This window comes from Lytechinus pictus, chromosome 13 (assembly GCF_037042905.1).
Source record: "Lytechinus pictus isolate F3 Inbred chromosome 13, Lp3.0, whole genome shotgun sequence".
In the NCBI taxonomy this organism is placed as follows: domain Eukaryota; kingdom Metazoa; phylum Echinodermata; class Echinoidea; order Temnopleuroida; family Toxopneustidae; genus Lytechinus; species Lytechinus pictus.
The window spans coordinates 24,090,088-24,108,148 of NC_087257.1; the positions used below are offsets into that span (position 1 = coordinate 24,090,088).

Consider the following 18,061-nt stretch of genomic DNA (forward strand, 5'->3'; position numbering starts at 1 on the left):
TGCAAAACAAACATCACGACAAGACACCTTGGATTCAGTGTCTTCTGTCGAAGGAGAACGTGTAGGCTCATTCAGCTCTTGAACAGCCGTGACCAATGCCTGGACTGTAGACTGTAAGGACTTCATCTGTGTCTCTAGAGATTGAAGGTTGTCGACCTTCTTCTCAATACTTGACAAACGGTCCTCCAGCTTGTCCAGACGAGAGGGCAGCTGAGCATTAGAAGCGCGCCCGGAAACACCCATACGGTTGATTCTGGGATCCTCCTCAACAGTATCGTACGGCATTTGTCTTGCATACTTCTGCTTACACTGAAACAACTGAACTCTGTAAATGGCTTCCTCAAGAGTCTGCGGATGTGAATTAAGAGCATATTGTCCCGCTTCATGGTCTAAGGAACCCTGGCAAAATTTATAAATGATTTTCTTCCCAACAATCTCCTCAGGCTGTCCTTCAAATGCACGTGCGGCAAGAGATAAGACACAACGTGCCCAATCTATTTCAGATTCAGTTGTAGCCTGTTTTGACGAATTGAATATCAATTCGTCTTTAGGAGTCTCCTGGGAAACAAATCTTTGTTCAAACTTCTTGATCAAATTTGTATAGGTAATGCTTTGTTCGCGACCAAGAACTAATGCCAGAAATTCACTTGCACTTCCCTCTAAACAGTAGCAAAACTGATTGCGCTCTTGGGCTTGATCCCAACCATTTGTCTCAGAATACAGTTGGAATTTACATAAGAAAGACTGCCAACTCCCTCTGCCATCGAAGGTCAAGAACTTGGGCAACGAGGAAACCCGCGCACCAGAAGTACTCCCACAAGAATAAGAACTGTGGGCACCACAACCTCGATTGAAGGGGGGAGGCTTTGCACAATCATAACGGCATTTATTGGCACATTTAAGTACAAGATCTGCTAGATGGAAATCGGATATACCATATGCCTGTGAATAATCAAACGTAGTACCAAACTCAACTACAAAATTGTCAGGATAATCTAGCTTGTATAGATTCCTTGCCAGTAAACCCTCAGTTAAGTATCTGTTTCTCGTACGAAGGTGTAAAATGTCTTCAACTAATCTTTGTTTTGCTCTAGTGATATCACTTTGCAGCATTATAAATTCCAAATAAATTCAGAAAAATATTATTGATGATCACTCTGGTGATTCAAAGGCATATTCTTAAACATATTATTAACTGTCATAAATCCAAATTCAATGATCTACAGTGTATTAAACTTAACAGAATAAAGCTTGCAGATCAGTGAAAGAACTAGGTTTGGTATACTTCTTCAATCTACCAAGGAAAGAGTGAAGTATTGCAATACTTGTACTGCTAAGAACAAGCGTCTGAATATTAATAATAAATCGTGTACACACTCCACTCCTGTAGCAATGGGTGTAATCAGTGAAAGTATATTTACAAATTACAGTGCAGCTTCAAGTTTCAGAAACTACACTTGTAGAATAGAATGTATCAAACTTGTACTACTCTGAGTAATCGCAGAAGTGTCAATAAGTTTTACTTACTCTACGACTATTAAAAGAACCTAACAAGGATTCAACTTATCGAAGCCTCAACGATTACAGGAGTAGCATTCAATAATAATTGTTTATTCCTAATGAATGCAATATATAAATAAATGTCAAACACACATTTATCCTACATCCGATTTTCTTTATTTTGTCTTTTGAATGTGGATAAGCCACCAACCAAAAAAATGAAAGTGAATGGCAACGAGCCTAAAAATGACTACTATTTAGAAATCAACTGGCGCAAAATGACAGCAGTGAATTTTGTACTTCACTGATGAATGTGATTCTTGAGCCTGAATAGATCGAAATTTGCAAATTTTCAGCGCAAGAATGATGCTCCAAAAATACAAGAGCAACTATATGAAAAAAAAATAATTTAAAAGAATGTTGATATCAATTATTCTGATATCAAAGATCAATAGTATCTGTACTTTTCACTTAACATCAGAATCAAGAGTTGATTGAATTAAAATAAGTATTTTCAAGAGCCTTATTAAAATTTAATTCAGTACTTCTTGTACCTTCAGTTGAGATCTAAAATATAGAAATTAAATTTACAAGAATTATTCCAAAGAAAAATTCCCGATCTAACAATGCTTGTTAAAATTAATCAACTAGGAAAACCTGAATTTCAAACAGACAAAAAGACAATCCAGGATAACCTCCAAGAAAAATTTCCTACAAAGAACTAAGGGCCTGAAATTAAATTCCAAGTCCTCGTTCAAACCAGTTGTACACCGAGTCAAAAGGCAAAGCAAACAATTGCACTTGTTGGCTCCAGGTATACACGGTCAGGAAATTACAAACACCTGAGAGATTAAACAAGATTATTGGCTGCAAAGACTCCTAAAAAATCCTAATAATGGAATTTGATATCAAATTCAGACAAAAGGATTTTTCTAACCTGGACTAAATTAAGTATTTTAGGGTTAGAAATTGAACTTCCAAGACTTTTAGTAATCAGGACAACAGTGCTTAGCTTATTTACTAATCCACTAAGAAAATTAAACTTAAAGATCCAAAAAAGACTAGACCTCTTTATTTTTCTTAAGATCAAATAATCTGAAGCTCAGAAGATTAATTAAATAAATTCTGTTAAGTTTCCAGTTCGAACTGTCTTTCTCAAATGCAAACTAGTGCTATAGCACAGACACTCACACGTCAGATAAAAGGCTGACGCTAATGACACCGGACGAAGAAGCTTGGAGTTGGCGTGATAAAATAGGTTAGATCTACGAACAAGAAATACAATATAGAAACAAGGAATTTAGCCCAAAACGCGTAAATATTGAGTCAAGAGACAATTAGCAGCTAAATTCAGGAAATTGTCAGCAAAAACTGACGAAAAGAAAACTCGCGCTCGTTCAGAATTTGCCTTCACGGCGACGATAGCCGGCTCGTGAACGTTATCCCTGCCTGGAGTTACGGACCAGACAGAGAGGTGCGTTGCGCTGGGGTTGGTTGGAAACCGCGCGACGTTAGATCTAAAATTAACTAATAAAGAATGATCCAATTACAAAATCAACTTCTACGAGTTCCTACTTAGAACTAATCTTCAAAATAAATCAACAGTCAAATACGATAATCGTATAAAATCAGAATTTTGCAAATTCTAACTCTGATCGACTGTTGTGTTTACGTCAACGAGAGTCTCGATCTCGATCAAGTGAAAAATATAAAAGTCACGTGATTCGGCTCGACAGTACAGTGATGACTCACTCAATTATTCGCCGATCGAGGGTAGATTGTCAATTTTTGGTCAAAAACAATCTATTACTTCTTGACTTCCAAATCAATGGCAATGAAAATCAGCACATAGAGTTACCAATAGTGATGATTCAATTAATTTCGAATCAAAACGACATAAAAACATGTAACATGAAGAACATAGAGAATAATTTATCTAAGTTATCAAGAAATAAATAGCCTACCGGTTTCTCTGCAAAACTACACAATTTCGAAAAATTATGGAGCCTACACCCAACCAGCCCAAACTACAAATTATTTGATAGGGAAGATAAAATTATTCAGACTTCTCTTTCCCAGTCCCAACGGGTCTGACACTGGTATTGACAGAAGTCTATTCACAGAAATATTTCAGACGTCTATATTTTTTCCAGCCCCAACGGGTCTGACACTGGAATTATTATACAGAAGTCTATTTACACAAATAATTCAGACGTCTATTTTTTCCAGTCCCAACGGGTCTGACACTGGAATTATTTATAGATGTCTATATATTCACACACAATTCTACCGAGTGGGTGAACAATTAGCAACAATGAGTAACAATAACTTTTAGATTGAATTTAAGACAATGACAATCACAGTTATTAAAGAGAAACAATCACAATATCAGATGGGATGAATGAAATGCTTTAAAGAAAATTCACAAGATGTGTATTGATTAAGAACAAAATTCAAGAGTATATTTTCAAGTTACAGGTAAGATCCGAAGCTCAGAAAACCCACCTATTTTCTAGTAACAGGTAAGATCTGAAATTCAGAAAAACCCACCTCTAACGTACCACCGACACAAGTGTAATTTCGAGCTGGGTAAAAATTTGAAGTAAATTCAGACTATTACTCAACTCGGCAACCAGGAGTATTAGAACTGGCTGTAAAAAACACTTGCCAAATGTCGATAGAAAATATATACTGGAAAATAGAAATGTATGAACAGCAACTCTACGCCCTCAAAATATTTGTGCACTGCTCGATATGCAAGAATATGAAATTCTAGGAAACTCTTACCAACTGGAATAATTACTGAGGATCGAAAGAGAATTTCAAGTTCAAATTAACTTTTCCAATGCAATAAATCCACCAAATACTCACACCCGACTTTTTTTTTTTTTTTTTTTTTTTTTTTGGAACGGTGTGGTGTGAACGTTCCGAATTCGGAAGAAATCTTAAAGACAATGGCGGACTAAAAATATCCAAGCCTAGATGCAGATTTCAAACAATTCACAAACAAAAGCAACGAGATGGTAAGTTACGCAAAAATATGCAAGGAACGAAATTCTTGATCGCGAGCCAAACAATAGAAGAGACTCGCGAAGAATGCGATAAGAAATGCAAGTGCAACTAAACAATGTAGGGCGTGTGCACAGAGAATACCACGTGCGTTGCAATGAAAATGCAACGTAGTGGACATGAAATAATTCCCTAGATATGGCAAATATATTTAAAAATCCACTTGTATCAAACAAGAAATGATATCATGTACGGAAAAATGATAAAACTAAAACAAGATGTGTGCGAGATGCATGCGAATCCACGCAATCACGGCACGCAAATTTACAATTCTCGGTAGAGAGCGGAAAACTTCTCACTCACTCTCCGTTCGATACACACTTCTAAATCACTCACAAATGACTTTTATGAGCAAATATAAAGTATGAAGGGACATGAAAAGATGAAAATGAAAATGACAGGCGCACAGGACGATCCGAAAACTCGCAATCGCCAATGTTGTAAAAATGTATATGTTGTGGTGATGTGTTAGCGATGGTGTGATGGCACGAGATACGATACAATACGATGGCGAGTGGTTATAAATGACAAGTACAACACTGACAATGGTTACGACTCACGACATTCACAAATGGGTTAATTACCGACGGTACAAGACACGGACAACAACTAATACTCACCTGACACTTGTACTAAGGATTCCACACGGTAGATAACTAACTCAGGTAACATTGACTTCTATGTAGCTAGGTTGCAGACCATGGCGCCGAGTGGGGAACAGCTGGGATGCGTGTCCACACTCGATGGCGTCTCGGGGTCTTCTCTCTCTGGTGTCTAGTCTGGATCTAATCTCTTGCACCAGCTTGTGTACGTGCTGTGCAACGCACGTACACACGTAGCATGCGAAGGAGCATATAAAGGCTCCTCCAATCAGGACGCTCCTCGCATGCACACAGCACACACACAGACTTAACATACATGAACATAGGTCAATACATAGACTAATACATATACAGGTACATGGCAAATTTACTACAGTTAGTTATGTAATTTTCCATTATCCATTTTTAAAGACAGGTCTAAATTTGACCCTAATCACCTTAAATACATTACAGAAATATATGTAGGAATTAAGCATAAACTACACTGTAATATTAATCGAACAGAATTTAACGTACCTTCAGTTTTGTATTAAAAAACGAAGAAAACTCGGGATCGACCAAGGTCGATGTACCTTCGAACGGTCTTGTTTTAGCTGTGACCTTGCTTTGACCTTGAAGGGTAATTAGTCTAAACTCAAGTACATGCAAAAAACCAAACATTTCAAAAGGCAACAATATCTGAATATCAAAAACTATGTCATTCTATGACAGGAAATATGTTATCTGAAAGAAGCGGTAATTTAAACTGCCACCCCTTTGCCTTCGAGTCCTGTCTTTTCTTTGAGCCGTGTTTCTGAAGGCAAGATAAGGGTTTGAGCAAAAGCAAAGGGTTATAGGCATACGAAATAAAGCAATTGCTGAGGCATGATCTTTTACTTGGCTAGCACTTGCTTGTGCTTAAAGCAATTGCTTGCCAGTTGCCAGCAGTAGCTACTTTTTATGCATCTGACCCATTGGCGTACAGATGGGGGAGGGAGGGGCCCATAAAATCTCGCGACCAAGAAAAAAATGAAAAAAAAAAAAAAAGGGATTTAAAGAATGATTTGTCAAAATTCATCACTGGATTAGATTTTCGTAGTAAATAAAAAAAATCGCTCGCTTCAATCGCACGCAGCTGTTGAAAAATATCGCTCTGTACGATATGTCTGGCCCCCTATTATTGTTTTTAGTATTACGCTATTGGTTCAGGACAATCAATTTACAATATAAAGCAAATTAATTGCATTTTATTAGGACAAGTACCATCTTAGTTCCCACTGCCAATCTTTTGTTGGAACCGGATGTTTGGGACCAGATATTTTGGACCGAGTTTAGTCGAATGAGGTATCGTTTTCAATCTCCCACGACAATGTGGACTATCTCAGGGGTACTAAAAGACTTTTTTTTTTGGGGGGGGGGGGGGGGGGGCTAAAAGAAAACAAAAGTTTTGAAAATCTAAATCTTGGACAGGAATGTTTACACTTATTATAATGCATGATGTTTTTTCTCATAAACATAAATAACATATCAGACGCCGACTTTGAACCAAATGATATATTTATTAATATAATCATAAATAGATACATCTAATGAAAAAACCATAGATTTGTGTAACACTGTTTTCACAATGATTACGATTAGGGGTTTCGCTAAAGCATAATCCAAATCTACACTGGCAATTTATTTTTATTTCATGTTTGTTAACTAATTGCAACCATGACAGTTGGATTTTGTCGATAAACCGAAATAATTATTTATGTTTTGGAATAAAACTTACGTTTTCCACGATATTCAGTTGCACAATGGTAGAAGGCAACCTGCAGCCTATCCCTTAAACGTTAAAAGCTCCACAGTGGCGGACCCAAGAAGGGGCACACACGGCCCGTGTCCCCCCTTGAGAATAATGTGCACGTTTATGTGTGTCATGTAAATCACCTTCATTTGGAAGTGAAACCCATTTTACTTATATTTTTTGTTTGTCAAAAATTTTCGGAACAGAAATGCCCCCCCCCCCTTTGAAATTCCTGGATCCGCCCCAATTACAAAAAAAAAAAGATACAATGGAACATAAGTGATCAACTAAATATCTTTCCACGCGTGTGGCAACCATGGTAACGATAAGTCTCCAGTCTTTTGAATTTTTATGGTGCTATTCAGATCGACAAAATAGGAGTTTTCGCTCACCGACGCACGGACAATTCTAAAACTGAGAAACTGTAGGCCTATCGTCAAATGCCTTTCATGACAAAGAACTTAGAAGTCTTTGTCGAAAATTGGCAGTTTGTCAAAAGAGCAGTTTCGTCCTTGACGCCGGACAAACCAGAGTTTGCAATTTTTCGTCAGCCCAGAAACTTAGAACGGAACTACTGTTCCGGTTCACCAATTTCGACAAAGACCAGCTGTTCTTTATCATTTGACGGGTATTTTCAATAAATTTAATGTATTCTTGAACCCTCGGTACATTGCAGAGTGAAAACTCACTATAACGAGGGAACACAACCCTCTATCGTGTGCAGGAAAATTTGCATTGCCTCTGAACTGTTTAGCGTTTTAAGGAATTTTCCAGTCCTACTAAAGTCCTTACTGAACATGTTGAATAAGGAGGAGTAATCTTACTTTCCCTAACCATGGACCTATGAAGAGATGGACGATTAACGCGAGCATTTCTTTGGTCCAATGATAGTCGAGTCACCGTCGCCTGGTTATGCGCATCTTAATGAGAACATACAGGCGTTGTAACAATAGCAATTACCATGACTACCAAGGCGTATCTGATCACCCAAAGACGGAACAGTTTCCGGTCTTGATTTTTGTTGGCTGATACCCTGTTTCAGCATGTGCCTTTCAGTCAACATGTTTCATATTTGGAGCAGCAAACTTGAGAAGCAGACGATTTTTATGATATAAAATATATGATTCGATCCGCTAACTACCGCTCACATATAAGGAATGCAATAACATTGAGAGATACACGATCTATACATGTTATGTTTCACGTATATCTGGAATATTATGGAGAAACTTGGGAAAATTAAATTTTAAATGGTAAACCATCAATCACAATATTGCCTCTATATTAAGATATGCAGACGTTTTCCCAAATAAAACACATGGAACTAAGATTACCAAAGGTAAACAAGAACTGCACATCGATTTTCCATGATTTAAGTGATTTGTTATCTATTGCGCATATTTTGTGAAATATAAATGTCCAGTCACGAACTGCTTCAGTCCCTTCTCACGGTGACGATCACAGGACCAAAAAAGACTAGTATGAAGAGAATGTTATTCAGATGACAATTACAGTCACATGGGGAGCATTTCATGAAAGGACATGTCAGACGTTTTATCCGACAAGTCCCATTTTATCCGACAGTTACCATAGTTACAGTGCTTCTCAGCCAATCAAAATCAAGGAAAGATGTCAGATCTGACAACTTGTCGGACAAAAATGTTGATGAAACGCCCCCCAGTTCGCATGGTTAGTGAATTCATTATCTAAGCGATGAATGTCCGTCTCTTCATAGGTCCATGCCCTAACAAGACAATGTCTGTAGCAATAAAGCTATAAGGAATGGCCATGCATGATTGGAAAGCAAAAATTCGCTGAGTCTTATAACCAAAGTCGGTCTGGATTTATTTTAAAAACCATAGGGTCGTTATTCTGAACTCCTTTGTAACCATCAGATGGTGATGGTCTAAATAAGTTCCGGATTATCTCGGGGTAGCAAAGTGTGACAAAAATCCCCACAACTTGATGATAACTTTATCATCACATTTGGCACTCAAGGCATTATGAATCCAGGTGGATGTTCATAAAGCTGTTCGTAAGATACGAAAGACTTTACGCACTGTGAATGCCTTTTGACTGGAGATAATTTCTTGTGCTATATGATATCCCTATATAATTGAGTTATGACCTAAGAATATGTTCCAGTCGTGCCTAAAGTCATTCGTAACTTTGCGAAGAGCTTTATGAAACATTAACCTGAAATGATAAATACGGTAGTTGTTTTCACCATGATGAAATATGGAAAGATCCAAGTAAACTCACAAGAAACACAAAGTGTCAACAAATGTTTGACGCGTATTTGTACCCATAATTTCAGCCCAGACCTGGACCATTTGGTTTAAAAACTAAACATGAGCTGAGAATACGGGCCATGTAGTTTAGCGTGCGATACCACTTAATAAGAAACTCTTGGGGAAATCACCGTTACATTTATAAATCTACAAGTACTAGAGTAGCAAAAGAAACCATCATAATAGTTATCAACTAATAACTCGATGATATTACTCGGCATAATGACGGCATGGTGACCGTCATCATTATATAGTTGTAGAAAACTGGAATACAACTCACATTCTAATGACTATAGTAGGATGGGGGGTCGGGTGTCCGGACACTTTATATTTTTGAAGTCTTCTTTTTTGTCTTTGGATTACACTAAAAATATGAATTCAATACTTATTAATCATCTTCTATTTTGTTCTTTATAATATTTCCTAACATTTTGTACTAAAAATTGATGAAACTTCGCTTGTAATTTTTTCCAAATGACTTTCTAAAATTGATCGTCCGGACACACAACCTGTCCGGACACACAACAACTGGGTATAAACCATTTTCTCTGAAGTAAAAAATGTAATACAAACAAAACTAATATTGCCACAACAAACTCAATCCGAAGATCGCTAAATGGTTTTCCTGCGATATTTTCTTCTTGGAATCATATGGTAGTCTGTTCCGTTTATTGTCCTAACACCTCAGTCGCCTTTGCTCTACGACGGCCGTACGCCGAGTCGAAAACAGCCGTGTCCAGCGACATAATAGGTGGTTTGAATAACCGATGTCATAACCCGGTACGCGGTCATAATGCGCCCTCTCTTGTTTGTGGCACAACCACTAAAATTTAAAAAAAAATTGCGCGCACTGTGACGGGTCCGCTTCGTGTCCCTAGCCCCTGGCACGCATTTTGGTGTACATGAGTCTTCATTATTTAGGGCATATGTAAGACAGTAACGTCCGCACACCTCTAGATATGATTGCCTTGTCTGGGTGAATAGCATCTCTATTTGAAAATCCTACTACCATCGACCACTGATCTATAAATCCAATTTTATTATCATAGCTCTTGAATACGTCTCTGAGTTTTAAATCCAGCTCCTTAGCGTACCAATCGCTATACGTCGCAGAAGATCCCCAACTGGGATGAGAGCGCGTATTCGCGCTTTTGATGACAACAAGGGTTTCGGGACTCCGACGGTGCAATCTTTCTACCGCGGCCTTTATCCTTTGAACTCGATGCTCATAGAAAGACATGTTAACTGTTGTTAAATGAGCCCATATCGTAAACATGAAAACCGTATCCGGTGTTGCGTCAAGCACGTCAAGCGCTTCCTCGATGTACTGCACTTCGGATGCATCGGTCCAATTATTCCGGATCGGGTATCCGTGATGTCGATAGTGAACCGTGAAGTTGTGAACACGGTCTTCAGCCAGCGAAGGTCCCACTTTCCAATTCGATTGCTTGGTGGGCGGGTTCGGTTTGAGGGTTCCTTTCAAAGTTTCCACGAGGTATTCAAAATACTGTCTGGTTGTCGAGTCGCCATGGAAATAGAGGGTTTTGTTGGTTAGACACTTTAGAGTTTCGGGGATTGCAAACGCACGAAGGCGACAAAAGTTGGAATACCACTGCCCCTTCAAGAAGTAGCCCGCTGACATTGAGCTAGAGAGATTGTGGGAACCTAAAATGCATGGAGGCAGTCTCTCGTTATGGCAATGCGGTGGTAGAGAGGATGTATCTGAAAGGGAAAAAAAAAACATTTATAATGTGAAGCAGTGGCATTCTGAGTAAAAAAATTCTAGGGAGCCAACCCTTGCGAACAGAGATAGGGAAAGGGGCTTCTGAATAGTCGCGAGCGAGCGAAGTAAGCGAGAAAAATTACCTTGTACGAGAAAGAAAATATAATTTGGTGAGATTATTGATACCCAGGAGTTTATTTCATTTTCCATTTTCCATTTTATTTACTTTCTTTTTCTTCTCCCGTTCTAGGTAGGCCTACTTGTGCATGATGAGTCTTGCATTACAAAATAGTATATTTTTTTATCTGGATGATGACTCTTGACAGGTGGGCAACTAAATTTTAAACAAATTCTGTAAGCGGTAGGAAAATTACATAGACCAAACGAATCTATAGCTGTCAATAATTTACCCGTCACTCCATTGACCAGTGGTGTGAGTGGTCACAAATAAAAAGATCTGAAAAAAGCTGAAGAGTGTTGAAAAAGTCTGAAATAGAAAGAGCTCCCATACTTTTTGTACAGAGGAAGGCCAAAAATAAGCTGAAATTAAGATGAAAATAAAAAAAAATAATAATCTGAAATCAGATAAAAATCTGAACTCTCACACCCCTGATTGACAGACAACGGCCTATATACCAAATCTGTTGCTGGCTGGAAACAGGATATTTCAAGATATTGATTTACCTTTGAAATAGGTGTAATGTTTCAATTATGGACAATATGGAATACATGCAAGCAGAACAACCTTACTAAACCCGATACCACCACGGGAGAAATGGTGGGCATATAGTGGACCACTTATAGTGAACAAATCATTGAAAAATAGAATATATAGGCTTACAGTCCCCCACCCCCCCCCCAAAAAAAAAAAAGGTTTCGAATATTAAGTAGTGTGGGCTGTTAAAATATGTATTCAATCTTAGAAAATTAAGTTTATTGATTTTATTTGACGCAACATAATGTATGACAGAATAACAATCATTTTTTTATTTCTTTTGAATTCAATTCAATTCCATTGACATTGATTGAGATTAAATTCCCGATTAAAAAAATGTTTAAGAATAACAATAGTTATAAAAACCATATAGATCTAAATCCATAATTGACACTAGCTGTAAAAAAAACTAAGGTTTTTGTCAAGAGTTTCCCTAGTAAATAGGATTAAATAATATTTTTGGCAAATTATGAATATAAACATAATAAAATAACAGCATCATATAATAAACAGAATTAGTGGCTGCGTTTTGATCCATACGGTATAATTTGAACTGTATTTGCATTAAATTACCTGGAGGCCGTTTCATAAAGCTGTTCGCAAGTTAAGAGCGACTTTAAGAACGACTGGTGATCCTTTCTTACGCGCTAAACCATCGCCTATGGTGTATACCATTTACCAAAAGAAAGGATCTTACGAACAGCTTTATGAAACACCCACCAGGGCCCGTGTCACAAAAAATTGCGACTGATCCGATCAACCATCACTATAAAGCCAGCGACGTCAACACCTAAAATTTGATTTGATTTGAATGCATGTTTATCCATGATACTTTCTAGATATGTGTATGGCTATTCATACGGTTCAGTGACATTTGCTCCGGCGAGAATTGCTGCGCTGTAAATTCCACACACTAACGAAATTGCCAACTTCAACCTTTGATTTAACACTATACCCCATCCTAAACCTAACATAAAACCCTATTGCAACCCTATATCTTAGACGAAATAAAGCCCGGAGCAATTGTCACCATTTCTTGAAATTCAGTGTGCTTCTTTTTGTTCACAATGTACATTCATTGTGCAAATTCCCTGCAGAAAAAAATGTGACATTGATGGACTTCTATACAGTGCGTATCAAAAAAAAGTTTACACTTTGAAAAAGCCCTTGTAATTAAAAAATATTCAACATGTAGGTAATTTTTTCACATATTATCTTCGGTTTGGGTCTCATCTATCTAATGAAAGTAAAAGTTTTGACAGAATGTTACACTTGAGTGAGCACTGTCCATTTTTGTAAAGCTCGCAGAAATCTGTTTGCGCAGAAATGCTTGTTTTCACGCTGTGTCAAGGGGAAAGGGCGAAATCAAACTTACCCTGCGAAACATTTCCCTTGCACTTTTAGTCAATTGAAATAAAACGGATGCATTCAAACATTTTGTAACAATTTTGCCGCCCAAATTTAAATTTCAACACTTAGTAAGCACAACTTTTACCCTTTTTGTGCTAGCTGGATCTGAGGACATAACTGAATCTGAACAAAAGTTTATATCAGACATCTCCAGCATTTTTTTACTAAGTCTTTATCATTTAAAGTAGGTTTACATTTCATTTTTCATTTAATACTTGTTTCTCCACACTTTTTCCAAGCTTGACAATGATTAACAAAATGAAAATCAAGCCTAAGCCATTTCATGTAAATCACAGCTCAGTGTAAAGCAAATATCGTCACAATGGCCTCGAAGTGTGGGGGACTGGGGTGGGGCACAATGCACTCTTTGAAGTGTTTTGGGCAAGGAAACAAGTTAAAAAAGGTTAAAGATATCTTCAAATAATTTTACTAGCTATATTCCACGTGTTCTTCATGATTAAGTTCTACTTTTATTCGCATAACTATTTCAAAGTTCTGCGCAAATCATTTTTCAATAACTTTTCAAAAGTAAGTGGTGCTCACTCAAGCGGAAATATTTTTGGACAGTTATATCTAAATTTTGCTTAAATGGATCTTTACCTATGTTAAAATGTGGAAAAATCTTCAAGATATTACAAATGTATAATATTACAGGATTTTTTCTAAGTGTAAACTTTTTGTTGATAGGCACTGTATAGTTTAGATTGATCGGATCAATTACAATTCTTTGTAAGACGGGATCCTATTTTTTACCACTCACTTTTGTCTTGGTCGGTCACATTGACAAACTTGGCACCTTGTGGTCTGATTTCCTTCTTTTGCCTGTAACATACATAAATACAATTATCATTATGGGTATGTTCATTATACAAATTAAAGGTCAAGTCCACCCCAGAAAAATGTTGACTGGAATCAATAGAGGAAAATCAAACAAGCATAATGTTGAAAAATGTCATCAAAATCGGATGTGAAATAAGAAATAAGTTATTACATTTTTAATTTTCGCTTATTTCTCAAAAATTATACGCATAACTCAGTAATATGCACAACTCAGCGACATGTAAATGAGAAAGTCGATGATGTTCCTCACTCCCTATTGTTTTATTGTTTGAATTATATAATATTTCAATTTTTACAGATTTGATAATAACGACCATCTATATTAAATCAGAGAATATTAAAACAACGGTAATTCCACGTGAGACGCTTAAGGCTTTTTATCACACATGACAATTATGAAAATATTACAATATTTCATATTTCATTATAATCATATAATAATCATAATCTATTGTATCATCATTGCTATCATTTTACCATTAATATAATAACACGTTCTCTATGATCATCATCATCGTAAAACAATTCATATTACTATTATCATAATTATACAATCAATATTATGATCATGATTGTCAACAGAAAGTCTCACTATCTCTGTAAAAAATATGTACACAGAGATAAGTGAATAATGAAAATACAAATTTAAATAATCCCGGGAGTAATCATGGCAATAACAAATTGAAAATAGAGGCCTTGAACACAATCATTATATATATACAGTGCGTCCCACAAAAAAACAAAACCGAGATTTATCGATGATTTATCATAACTTAATCACAAATACAATAGACAAATGACCTACCATTGTAAAGCTTAGAATCTCCTCTTTCATCTGAAATTACTTAGATTATTTCTCATTCACACATGAGTGAGCAAAAACAATTCGAAGAGGGGATACCAAAAAGTCATTTGGCGGGCTGTATCTGGGTTTCAAAAAGAAAACCACATTTTTAAAAAGTTCAATATCTGCTCTTTAATTTGATACCTCAATTACAGAAAATGGTCAAGAAATAACCAAGCTCTGAATATTTGAAATAAGGCTTGAATTTCAATAATTTCATAAAATGAAGAGGTTTTACAGGCTAGCGTTCAAACTCACTCGACACTCCGTTTTGTTGACGATCAGCCATGCATTAAGTCTTTTGTTAACCATGCGATAGCTTCTGTGGGAAACCGGTGAAAACAGGTTTATTTAATGAAATTATGGAAATACAAGCATTGTTTCATTGTTTCGAGGGAACATAACTTGTTTACTACTGGACCATTTTTTGTGATTAAGGTATCAAATAAAAAAGCAGATATTGAACTTTTTAGGCATGTGATTTTCTTTTTGAAATTCAGATACCCCCCGCCAAATGAGTTTTTGGTATCCTTTCTTCAAATTGTTTTTGCTCACTCATGCGTGAATGAGGAATAATCTAAGTAATATCAGATGAAAGAGGAGATTCTAAGCTTTACATTGGTAGGTCATTTGTCTATTGCATTTGTGATTAAGTTATGATAAATCATCGCTTAATCTCGGTTTCGTTTTTGTAATAAACACTGTCGGAGCTTTTATAAAATGCTCCTTTATTTAGTCTAGTTTCGCTTTCATTCTTTGATCTTCATCAGGACGAGAAATGGGGGGTCCAGTTGGTACTTTGCTTACCGTATTAATAATTTTTGTTCTTCTGTTGTCATAGTGTGCTCAAGAAGAGACTTGGAGTATACCGTGTTGGTACTGGTCCATGAAAAATCTGAACAACTCAAATTCGCTTTTATTGGAGCTGTGCAGAACCATGGTGCGTCTATACCAGACCGCGTTAAATCACATATGCTTACCTGTAGGTGGAATGTAGGATGTGGAAAATAGACATGATTTGAAACACAGAGAGACCCCGGGGGCCAGTCATTGCTGTACGCATGCGTGACCCCCCCCCCAACAAAAAAAACCCGCATTTAAGGACGTTCCACAGTTAAAGTAAAATCCATGTCATTTTCACCAAACTTTGCACATAGATACTTTAGAACCTTATTATTCGAAATATGCAAAAATTAACATAGGTCCATGTGCTTGATTTTTTGCTATAGAGCTTCAAAGTTCACCCAAATTGATGTTCTTAAGAATTGCGCATTCAAAAGAATTTGGCATTTTTAGACCTCCCCAGATTACTACAATGAGTTTAAACCTCTATTACTCAGTCAAAATACATGAAAAAGTCATCAAATTTCGCTAGAGAGTTAATAATTGTATCGTTATAATGGAGAATCTATTTATAGTGCTATTTGTTTGCAATTTTAAGTTTAACAGCGCTGTCATTTCTTTAAAAAGGCGTAAACGATAACAAAATCCCAATCTAAAAAATGTAAAATTTCAGTAACAAACTACAAACGTACAATAAATGCTGCACTTTATTCAAAATCCATGTCATTTTCACCAAAATTTGCAGAGTTGTAGAGGAAGGTATACCTAAGAGGGACAAATATAAAAAATAGGGGTTCATGTGCTTGTTTTTAAACTATCGGCATTTTTATTAGAGCAAATGTGCTTTTTAAAAAACCAAAAATGCGCCGAATGCTTTGTATCTATGTAAAGAAAAAAATCAAAACCACTCTACCATGTATTCAAACTTGGGGTAATATTCGTGATTCTTGGCAGCAATGCAGAGTAAAGTATTTTGAAATTGTAGAATTTTTTTTTTGAATGGTTCATGGAACAATTCAATTTTTTAGCTTCATGAAATGACGCATCGGATCTGAGTGTAAACTACGCGCAGATCATAATGCGCACAAACATAACTGTGGAACGTCCTTAAAGGGGTGGTTTTTTCAGTTTTGAACGCGGGCCGCGCATGCACTCATTAAAGGAGAAATATATTGATTATGAATATGGCCTTATTATATATCAGTGGAGAGGTAATGATGTGAGGATTACCATTAGGTCATTCAAAAATAACGAAAATAATATATAAGGTGGAAATCGCCAATTAAAAAGCGCTAAAATGCCTCTCCGAAATATGCCTCGCATCGGTCTCTGAATTGACTCGAATTTGATGACGTCACTGTCTGAACGAGAGTCGTGATTGGCTCTCCCACGTCAAGCTCCACTTGCATGCAAAACCTGTTGCGAGGGTACGTTTTCTCCACACTGACACTGAATACTTCGATCATGAAATGAAAGAAAACCCAGAAGTTTATCTAGATTTGGATTTTCAAATTGATGATTATGCAGATGAAGAGAATGATGATAAAGTTTCTAACTCTAGAAAAACAAAGTGACGTGGATGGTGGTAAATTAAGGGAATTACGCCGGTGATGATGAGTAGGACAATTCAACTTGCAAGCCGATTCGACCAACGCATGCAGCTGATAGCTGCACCGCGGGTCAAATCCATGAAAAAGAATTACATGCAGCATGACCACATCCAGACAGAGTCTCTTTCCTCTATCAACAACATAATGAGAAGGAAAATAATAAAATAACTGTACTTACAAACATGGGCGGAAATCTGTCCCGAAAGGTAGGGGGGACAACAGGGGCTGATCCAGCCTTCGCCAATAGGGGGGGGGGGGGCGAAAACATTTTCAGTCATATGTTAACCCCCGATCGGCAGCTCTAAGGTAATTTTTGTCTGTTTCATTGAAGGAGTAGTCCTCATGGTCACTTTTTAGCTTCATCCTTATTGTAGGTGCACTTTAATCCCGGACTTTTATGCTTCGTATTAGACACTTTCACACGCTTCCGTTCGTACCCTCCTCCGTTGTCCCAATCCTTTTGCGATCATCAAATCATCATCACAAACGTCCCGTGGCACAACAAACATCAAAACTTCAAAGATGAAACCTCACTAAGTAAATTTAGTTCGATGGTCTATAATTCTAGTCATTCTGCAGGGTTCCGTTACACATTCATCGATCCAAAAATACACAGAATCAATCAATTAAAGTATTGAAAGGGAATCAAATTCGGAAGGTTGAAAAATCGTATGCCTTCGCCGGGTCCCATATTGTACACGTTTTCTATAACAAAATACTGCCCCAGCCCCTCGATCGTCAATTTTAAGCCTTTACCAAGTTTGAACAAGAGATGGCGCTATTTCACTTCTTGGCAGTAACATTTCCGGCCCCTTAATTTTCATAAAACAAGTTTTTTTAAAT

At 36.9% G+C, this 18,061-nt stretch overlaps 1 protein-coding gene across 1 annotated transcript; it reads right to left on the reverse strand.

Moving 5' to 3' along the window:
• Positions 1 to 6,692: 6,692 nt before the first annotated feature.
• On the reverse strand, positions 6,693 to 15,739 carry LOC129274286 (NXPE family member 3-like). Its single transcript, XM_064108813.1, has 3 exons — positions 15,573 to 15,739; positions 13,842 to 13,903; positions 6,693 to 10,955 (listed from the first exon to the last, which is right to left on the reverse strand). Exons 1-3 carry the CDS (start codon positions 15,602 to 15,604, stop codon positions 10,147 to 10,149), a joined length of 903 nt encoding a protein of 300 aa, XP_063964883.1. The 5' UTR covers positions 15,605 to 15,739; the 3' UTR covers positions 6,693 to 10,146.
• Positions 15,740 to 18,061: the final 2,322 nt, after the last annotated feature.